The 10,133-nt window shown below is 41.6% G+C and overlaps 1 protein-coding gene across 1 annotated transcript; it reads right to left on the reverse strand.

The window, feature by feature from the left end:
- Positions 1-221: 221 nt before the first annotated feature.
- Positions 222-9,674, reverse strand: hspa4b (heat shock protein family A (Hsp70) member 4b). The gene is made up of 19 exons (XM_085477142.1): positions 9,350-9,674; positions 8,709-8,766; positions 8,352-8,492; positions 7,955-8,077; positions 7,083-7,182; positions 6,578-6,711; positions 6,244-6,488; positions 6,080-6,156; positions 5,832-5,983; positions 5,572-5,678; positions 5,303-5,436; positions 2,356-2,540; positions 2,166-2,264; positions 1,821-1,976; positions 1,604-1,729; positions 1,390-1,497; positions 1,165-1,284; positions 863-1,024; positions 222-772 (listed from the first exon to the last, which is right to left on the reverse strand). The coding sequence occupies exons 1-19, from the start codon at positions 9,454-9,456 to the stop codon at positions 566-568; spliced, it is 2,541 nt and encodes an 846-aa protein (XP_085333268.1). The 5' UTR covers positions 9,457-9,674; the 3' UTR covers positions 222-565.
- Positions 9,675-10,133: the final 459 nt, after the last annotated feature.

Genomic DNA, 10,133 nt, shown 5'->3' on the forward strand with positions numbered 1-10,133 from the left:
CTTCTATGTTGTGCCATGCGTTTATTAAGTGGCTGTTTGGTCTCTCCAATGTAGAGGTCTGGGCATTCCTCGCTACACTGTACAGCATACACCACATTGTTCAGTTTGTGTTTAGGAGTTTTGTCTTTCGGATGATTCCTCATTCATTGTAGCTTCGTGCTATTAACACTGAAAAATTCTCTGAGAAATGATAGATGGCACATGTCCCGTGATGGTGCGAGTGATTTTCAATAACTTTATTAAAACCATATTGTGACACAGACCAGAACACTTACAGAGCACACAACAGAAATAAATACCATCATGTGTACAGCGCTCATTGCCGAACAGAATTATTGCAGCTGGCTTTTGATTTATGTCATCCAGAAAGGGAGAGGGCATGCTATGTCATCAGACAGAGATACCACCAGGAGCTGGGCTCAGTGTGCCAAACACCCTGCCTGCTTTTTGACCGTAGAGAGCAGTTCCTTAAACACGTCATCGGCTCTGATATACAGCTAGGCTGCGTCTCAATCTAAAACAATCAGCTCCTGCTCAGCTCCGCTCGAGGAGGCATCGGGCTGCTTTAATCAAGGTCCATGTCAGGCTTGCTCTCTGTAGTTTCTGAGGCAGGATTGCCCGCAGCCTCGGTCGTTCCCTTGTCTGCCGCTGCTTCCTGGGGTTTCTCCTGGCCGTCGACGGGCCCGTTCTGCTCTGCAGGGGTCTCCTCTTTGGGAAGCTCCACTTTGGGTTTGGGCTTGGTCACGATCGGGTTACAAGCACCGAAAAGCTCCTGTGGAAAAATGAAATGATGGGTTGATTCAATAAAAACTGAACTAACCCTACAGTCTAATATTCCTAGTGCTTACAATCTTAAACTCACCCTTGTTTTTGCTTTAATGTCTTTGACTTTGACAGATGGATCCACCGCCAGGCTCTGTTTGCTCTGCTGGTTCATGGCACTGTTCATCCAGATCATTGCATCGTTGTTCAGTTTGTCCACCTTGTTTACATCTGCCTCATCTAAATGGTCATACTGCTCATCCTGGAAATCAAACAGGCAATATTATGTGCTGTGCAGGCAACAGAAGCTATTAATAGTAGTTCTCATGTCTTTTAAACAATACCGTGTAAACATATTTAAAAACAAATACATTTCTTAATACTGTAGTTAATAGTAGTCACCTTCATTTTGTAGGCTTCGATAAATTTCATGTACTGCTGGATTTGTTTTCCCAGCTCATCAAAAGCTTTAGGTCTCTCTTCAGACTCTGCATACCTGTCCTGAATCGGCTGACCAAGTTTCTGCAGAGCACACCGTAAACACATCAGTTAGAGGAATCAATATGTGATCAGATTAAGACAAGAAACATAAATAAAGAAATAAAAAGAAATCAGCGCAATAATCACCTTCAACTCTGCCAGTTTGTCAATGTACACCTGTTTGGGTTGGTCCTCTCCATCTTCATACAGCCAGTTTTCAGTATCCTCCAGCTTTAAGGACAAAACATCTCGGTCCTAAAGAATTAGAATGATTTCACATTATGTCGAGGGACGTTGAATCTGCTGCTAATTACATCACGGCTTATCTTAAACGATGAATGAGACGATGCTCTTCACTCACAGTTTCGCTGACGAACTTCTCCAGCATGCCGTGCAGTTTGTCCCTCATTTCGTACACGTACTCTTCTACATTATTCTTAGCGTCGTTCCTCTCCTTCTCCAGCTTATCCTGCATGATCATCTTGCCCTGAGGAGAACAAACACAGCCATTCTTACTCCCAGGCGAGATGACTGGATTGTGTAATGTCAGTGTGAGAGATGGGTGAAAATATAGGTACCTCATTTTCTACAAAAAGATTGAGCATGTCGTTTGCTAGCTGCCACTGTGGGTTGTTTTCAATTGGAAGCTCCAGAACTTTTGTCTTGACTTTGGGTTTTTTGGCTTGTGGAGGCTGATCGGACTTCTTCTCACCCTTGTTCTCCTCTGTGGAAGTCTAAGGAAAAAAAGAAAAGGTATAACAAAATATAAACACACAGAATGAAACAACTGTATTATAACATTTACAGTCTAATGAATTTGCTTCATAAGGATAAAACATAAAAATCAAAACATTTCAGGGTTCTAACATAAAGACTTTAATCTGGGCTATCAATATTTAACTGATTCTACACAAACATCTCACCTCCATCTCTTCACTCTCTCGTGGCGTCTTCTCTTCTGTTTCTTTCTGAGCCTCTCCCTGAGTCAGCTGCTCATCCTGATCTGTCTGCATTTTGCTCTGCTGTGGGAAGAAATTTAAGAAGTCTTTAAGAAGAAGCATCTCACAATGAGTACCGCATGACTCTTTGTGATGAACCGTTTGTCCAAACTACCTCTCCATCTTTGTCGGCAGCCTGTTCTGTTTCCATTGGTTCCTCTGCCTCATCAGACTTCTGCACTTCAACCAGAGAGGCGCTGGACACACTAAAGATTCCGTGAATGTTCACCCGCACTTTCACTTTCACTTTGGAACTCTCACCTGATGCCTGGGGGACAACTTTCTGGATCATAAACTGACCTGTGGAAATAAAGGGTTAAAAGGAGTAAAGATAAAAAAATTAACTAGGAAAAATAGGTTTAGTGAAGCTTGTTAATCGCTGCCTGTCATATCCCACAGTCATTAAAAAGATATCACTCAGGGTCAGTTATAGGTCTGCATTTATTAAAAAAAAACAAAAACAAACAAACAAAAAAAACCCTAGGGAGACTGCAACATATTATTAAAACCTGGGATGATAAAGGTGAACCGTGATGTATTAGGTAGAAACTGATCAGAGAGAAAGAGGAAAAAAAAAGATGATTACTGGAGATCATTTTAAAATTTAGTGAGATCAAACTGGTAAAACAAAACAAAAAACTAACACACAAAAAGGCCACATTTAATAGTGAAATTAAGAGGATTTCAAGCACAAGGAACTCAAAGCATTGGGCCTAAACAGCTGTGTAGCCTTAAGAAAAACTCTTATCAGTGAGACTAATAAAAAAGGCTTCAGTTGGCAGAAGGAACATAAAAATTGGACTCTGGAGCGACGGAAAAAGATCATGAGGTCTGTAAAGGATTTACTGTGATGGTCACATCGTGGTACAAAGAAAAGTGGATTAAGTGATGCACTCATCATCCATAGTGTAGAGTACAAGCTTATGAGAGCAGTGTTGATGATGTGGCATTACTTCAGTTGGTCAGGGGCCCGTTCTTCGTACGTCGCTTACTACATCCAAGATCAAATGACACATCCAAGATCAAATCATCGCGCTAACCGTGAGCTCGCTAATCCGGTTCCCCGAACACGCCTGCTGTTGACGATTAGTACAGCTGGACGCAGTAATGTGACATCACTGGGTGTCGTAAAAGGGGCTACGCATCGATAGTAGAAACATTGATCGGCAACCCGCTGATTGGTCGGCGAAAATGTCGAAGGGGCGCGCTCGGTATTTTCCGGCAGCAGAGCAAGAACTCTTGAGTGAGGGATTTCAGGAGTTTCAGAGTTTAATTAAAACGCAAGAGAAAACTGCAAAGGCTGCAAAAGCAAGGAGAGAGGGCTGGCAGAAAGTTGCTGACAAATCAAACTCGTAGGTAATTTAATAATAATACTAATAATAATGGATTGGGTTCATATAGCGCTTTCCAAGGCACCCAAAGCGCTTTACGATACCACTATTCATTCACTCCCACATTCACACACTGGTGGAGGCAGCTACGGTTGTAGCCAGGCTGCCATATCGCGCCATCGGCCCCTCTGGCCAACACCAGTAGGCGGTAGGGTAGATCTATCATATGACACTATATTGTCCAATATCATATGGCATTATATTATATTATAATATGTTATATATCCCCTTTCACATTAGAGCCACAACAGGACCCACAAGAACATGGGAACAAGTAAAAGTGGAATACAGGAGTATTCTACAGAATGGTAATATTTATCTCTTAGATTGCTTTTCGTCTCTTGGCAAGGTAATACTGGCCTGTAATACTCTGTTAGTTTGTTCATAACAGCAACCAAGAAAAGGGCAGAGGAAAAAAAGACAGGTGGTGGTCCTGCACCCCCTCGTCAACAAGTTGGTTATGTAAATAATACCCTCACGGGAATATCGATATCTCTCTATGAGCACACTGTCGCGCTGAGCTAAAGGATCCTGTCTATCCCGCAATATACGCTGAATTCTGAAAACTCTCCTTATCAATCTTGCACCTTCCGCAATGGGTGGCTCGCGTATACGGACAGGACATGGCTGCGACAGGCTTCCCAAATCCACCTTCGCTTTTATAGCCGTGGTCTCTCATCTTGATTACACGAAGTAATTTACAATTACTACTCTGAAATATGAATTACATCTGTAATAATCACATACATGTAATAGAATGTTAATAGTTCATTTCCCTTTTTTAGGAAATGACCTGTATGTATCTGTGTGACATCAATAAAAGGATCAAGTGCTGCATTATCTTTAGTTACATTGATGTTATTTATTTATGGTGAAACAGTGGTGGAATATCGCTGTTGCTTTCGTATAAATGCAGCGGACATACCTGCGTGGCCGCGATCTAATCCTGTTTACATAAAGTAAACCTGCTCCCGAGCAGGTTTACGCTTACGGCTCTGTTGCTATGACAGCAAGTCCCGGATGGGCTTCGGGGAACCGACTGATCCAGGATCACGCGAAATCGTCAACAATCTAATCCGGCTAACCTACTTAGCGAGGTACGAAGAACGGGCCCCAGTTCTTGGTTCAACAACATTCTGCACCCAAAACTTCACCTGACAATCTGGATATAGTGAGTCAACAGGTTTTTCGATCATAGGAATTTTTTTTTCATCTTTATCATCGATGGTTCAATTTGTGAAGGAGTTGTTCAGGTATCACGAGACATCAGTTTCAATGGGACACCAACTGGTCCAGACATTAACCCAACTTTTTAGGGTGTGCTGGAGAAGACTATACACAGTGGTCCACCTCTTCACTCGTGAACACAAGATCTTGGTGAGATACTAATGTGATTCTGGACACAGATAAATCTTAAGACATTGCATACGCTTATTGAAAAGAAGTGATGGCAAATGAGCACCATCATCAAAGCTTATGGGGTCCAACTGCACATTAGTGTGTGACTTTGTTTGGCCAGGCAGTAAATTTGAAAGTGAGGAAAGGTACACCAACCAAGATATTTTTCTAAGGACTTTATGGGGGGGGAAATAAAAACTTATAGGTACAAATCTAGCTGTGTGTCTGCTTGATGTGTAGGTAACCAAGTTTTAGGAAGGTTTCATTTCTTACCTATAGTGGGATCTGGATAAGGCAGCTCATTAGGGGAACTGTAGTAAGCCTCCAAAGAGAAAGGCTCTTTCCGGTAGAAAGTCAGCACTTTGGAAAAGGGCGCAGCATGGTTTTTGGGAAACACCTCACAATCACTGCAACAAATGAATATTAAATTACATTACGGTAACTAAGATAAATGTCAGCATAAATAAATAATGATGACGATAATAATAATAATAATAATAATAATAATAATGAAAAACAAAGAAGCCTTTTTCTTTTTTTACCTCACACCATCCTCTGCAGCAGAATGCCATTTCAAAGAGATGGGATATGGAACGGCATCTGTGATGGAGAATTCACGGACTTTGAAGGCCGGAGACAGGATTGCGCACTGAGGAGAGAGATGGCCTTGTGTCAATGAGCACTGCAGTAGCATTATATTATATTAACTCCTCTCAATCATCAACACTTGTTAAAGTTTGCCAGATGCAAACAACTGATTATTTTCCAGTAGACATCAGAATAAAACCCGACTGCATTGTACCTGCAGAGCGCATCCTCTGGCCACAGCTTCATCAGCATTCAGTGTAGTGCTCAACTCCTTTCCAAAGAATTTGCTGATTCTCTCTTTGACAGCTGGGATTCTAGAAGCACCGCCGACTATCTCAACCGCATAGATGTCTTCTTTCTTCAGTTCTTATGAAATAAAAACAAAGTTTAATCTTAAACATGAAGAAAAACTAATGAGTTCCTTTTTTAAACTCAATTAGACAAAAACTAAATTAAACTTACTGGCCTGTTCCAACAGACTCTGCAGAGGGGGTTCTACTCGGGCCAAAATGTCAGCACACATCTCTTCAAACTGAGCCCTGCAAAAGAAAAGAGGAACATGCCGTTAGATGTAAAGTAGATATCAACAATCAGCAAAAAAAAAAATCACTTTCTTGTCGAACTACCTGTTCATTTTTCCAGTGACATCGATGTCATTCATGAAGCACTCGATGTTGAGTGGCAGGTCAGAGGAGTTAGCGCTCATCAGTTTCTTCAGTTTTTCAGACTCCTGGTAGAGCCTGACCAGAGCCCGGGGCTTTGACTTCACATCAAGCTTGTACTTTTTGCCAAATTCCTCGCAGAAATGTTTAACGACAACCTCGTCAAAATCCTTTCCTCCCAACAGCGGGTCACATGCTGTGGCAAGAACCTGAGCGGCAGGGTAAAGAGTTATGGTTATGACACAAACTCAGTTGTAGACTGATAAACTGTGTGCAGTGCACTGGGATGTCTACACACCTTGAGTTTGCCTTTATTAAAGGCACACACAGATGTCTGGTATCCAGAATGGCCCAGGTCCACAAACACCACATTCCTGGCCTTCTCCTCAGGAGCAGGCAGATCCTGTTTGTAGATTCCATAAGCCAAGGCAACTGCAATCGAGTCAATTAGAATTTTTAGGTGTACCTTATTAACTAGTTAGAAAATGGAAGCTTACAAACAACACCAAGCTAGAGTGGCTTTGTATGACTCAAAGCTCAAAATAATCCTTATCTGATAATTAACTATTTTATTTATACTGGGCAGTGATGTAGCCCTTTTAGTGACTGATATGATCATATTATATCTCCTTTTAAGAAAAAAAACTGTTTGAAATTTGAGTATGTAGAGCATTCGACTGATTTGAGCATCCACCACTTTGAATATGACAGAAAATGATCAAGAGCAGAATAGGTCTCAATTACTGTCAGATCAGAGTTGGTTAGTGAGATGCACTTCCTTGCCTAAAAGCTCTGGTACAGACCTGCAGTTGTCTCATTCATCAGCCTCAAGCAGTTGAGTCCAGCAATCTGAGCAGCATCTACTACAGATCTCCTCTCAGCATCAGTGTAGTAGCAAGGAACCTGGTTAGAACAGAAGGGAGTCCATTGATTAGTCTGGTTAATCAGCCCGCAAGGTGGCACACACTATGATTTGATTCTGATCTTTCTCAGCTGGTAAACAGTAGATAATTTGGTCACACGACTATGCTGTCATGTTAAGCAATACAATGTATCTGTGTCTGAATTACAGCAAAGTCACAGACTGAATGTCACACGCATCTTTAGCATTTGCAACAGGTTTTTATTGTTTTGAAGGTTGGAAATGCTTGTGTATGATTGCTGAGAAATAAACTTTCACTGCCAATTTGAAAAGAACTCTGAGCAATTAAAAAAAAAACAACTTATAAGCAACATTCTCAAAAATGAATCTCTCATCCAACTCCAGTCAGCTGTCCTCTGCTCTGCTGCTGTTAAGCATAATGGAACATAAATCACGTATCTGCCTGCTGCAAGTTCTGGTTTAGAGTGCAGCAGATCTCCAGAGCAGAAGGATTACTACTGTAACCACTAGAAGTTCTTGGAGGAGAGTTTAATTATTAATTCTAAAATAAGTCTGATGCACAATCAAAGGTCATGGGTTTATGATAGAATATGGATGATTCAATAATTAAGACTGGATTTAGTGAAACCAAACTATGTAAAACATAGACTCTCTGTTGTATGCCATTCTCTCAGAGCTTGTGTATTATTCTATTAACCTACTTAATGAAAGACAGATTCAGGACAAGTCTGATCAAGTAACATGACAAATGCATGTGTGTGAGGCATGGACTTGTTATGACAGCATACTTACAGACACAACGCAGTCAGCCACGGGCTTCTTCAGGGCGTTCTCTGCCGTCTCCTTGAGCTTGGTGAGAAGCATGGCGGTGACCTGTTCGATGCTGAATACCTTTTCCTCCTCCATGTACATCACCTTTAACAAAAATCCAATTGACAGACATGGAAGTTTATTACGCGTCAGCTCAAAATGAGTGTTTTGTATAGTAGCAGATTTTTAAAAAATATTCCAGTTAGTGACACAGAGCAGCAAAAGGTTCTCAGAGGTTTTCAATTAGATCCTCAAAGAAAAACAAACCCATTATCAGCTGCTAGAGAAAATGTCAGACCAAGTTTACTATAAAGTCAGGTCTGGAAAAAGAATACCAAAATTTTAACTATAATGCAAATGTTCCCTCTTCTTCTCTTACCTTGATGCCTGTTGTTCCCGAGGGCATTTGTGCAATATCGTAGACCATGTTTTCTTTGAGGGACTGCACATATGGATCTGAAAATGCCCTGCCATGAAACTTCTTGAACCCTTGGACTGTGTTCTTGCAGTTTGTGACAACCTGTTTAATGAGAGAAAGAAAAGAAAAATGTTTAATTGACACACAAATACTAACTGCACAAACTGTCAATTTATGACTTGGCAAATTGATTTGTGTTGGTGCAGTTTCTGTGTAGAGTTGTTCATGCTCTGTGCACTGTGTGATGAAGCGACCCCCACCCCAGTCTCCTGGGCAAAACCTGTACCCAGCACCTCTCAGCTTCTCGTGAAAACATACCTGGCTTTTTGCAGCTGCACCAATTGATCGATTCCGGGGTCCAAAAGAAACACATGCTCTAAAAACAGAAAACACAATTCACCTCTCTCATCTACAACAATTGCTTCACAATGGTGCAGTTAGTTCACCAACTGGCGATATAATATTAACCCTTTCACGTGTATTTTTTAAGATTCTGAAATCACAATTCTATGGTCCTTTATCTGGTTTTTCTGTGGACCGAGAGCGTTAAAAATGAAGCACAATAGGCTGATAATGTGGTTTTGACAGCCTGGTTCCGGCCTCCTCCCGTCAGCCTGCAGTAAAACATCCATCACCTGACTAGTTAGGTCACTTAACGACCTTTAAATATTTTTTCGATGGTATTAATGTATTCAAACCCCAAAAGAAACAATAAATTAAAATCAAGTTATCCCAGGGTTTCTTTTCTCCAACAATTTCGTTCCGGCTTGCTAGCATTAGCTTTAGCACTCACATGCTGTTTCCTGTTGTGAAATCTGTTAGCATGCTAACTAGCTAGCAATGTTAGCTTCACTCAATATTAGGATATAGAAAAGTGCATTCATTCACATTCTGTAGGCGTTATCAACGCAGACGATAGATTGCAAAGCATCCTCAATGATGTGACTAGTCGTACTTACGGTGTACATCGATCGCTGTATTCATTGGCGACAGTTTCAATCCCTCCGGCTCGGGCTACTGCTACATAGCAGTTTAAAAACCCGACGTCAAAGCCTACAACTGACATTATCGCTAGTTAACTTGGTAGTGTGGAGTTACAAGGAGGAACAAAAATACAGTTCGGTGCTCAAAGTGACAACGGTGGCTACAGAAGCTCTCAGTCAGCGGACGGTGATACACCCTTGTTCTTCTTGTTCCATGAAGCTGAGCAGCAGCATGCGGTACGCCGGCAGATGCGTGACAGCGTTCAGGAATTTTCTGTCTGTGCACTGACCAATAGCATCCGACTGCGGGGACCAGAGAGATGTCATGCGCCACCTACAGCTCAGACCCGGTATCGCATCAGCAGGTCTTTTTTTTTTCCTTTGGGGGTCGCAAAAGCGGATCATGTGATTCCTTCTCACCGTTCATAGCATCCTCTTCTGTCACACCAACCCTCTGCATGTCCTCCTTTGGTACATCCATGAATCTTTTTTGTGGCCTTTCTCTTTTCCTCCTCGGTGGAAGCTCTATATCCATCCACCAACTCTTTCTCATATCTTCATGGCATGGGTCATCATCTTTATCGCTGTATATTTACTACCACTCGGTCTGTCACACTTGTTTCTTCTCTTCTCTATACCTCTGGAATCCTTACACTCTCCATGACTGTGTTAAATTATCTGGTTAAAAACTCAGCTGAGCTCTGCATACCTCCACATGTATGTTATCTAAACCAACTGCCTTTCCACTCATTCTTTTTAT

Source organism: Copadichromis virginalis, linkage group LG2 (assembly GCF_057382275.1).
Source record: "Copadichromis virginalis isolate Kocher_CV1m ecotype Utaka linkage group LG2, C_Virginalis_male_GT1.1, whole genome shotgun sequence".
Taxonomy (NCBI): domain Eukaryota; kingdom Metazoa; phylum Chordata; class Actinopteri; order Cichliformes; family Cichlidae; genus Copadichromis; species Copadichromis virginalis.

Bases quoted from the DNA above. Each gene is read 5' to 3' on its own strand.
- hspa4b (XM_085477142.1), bottom strand. From the start codon at position 9,456: ATGTCAGTTGTAGGCTTTGACGTCGGGTTTTTAAACTGCTATGTAGCA. The intron at 8,767-9,349 runs GTAAGTACGACT...TTCTGTTTTTAG, and splicing joins TACAGCGATCGATGTACACC to AGCATGTGTTTCTTTTGGAC. The intron at 1,285-1,389 runs GTGATTATTGCG...TGTGCTCTGCAG, and splicing joins ACAAACTGGCAGAGTTGAAG to AAACTTGGTCAGCCGATTCA.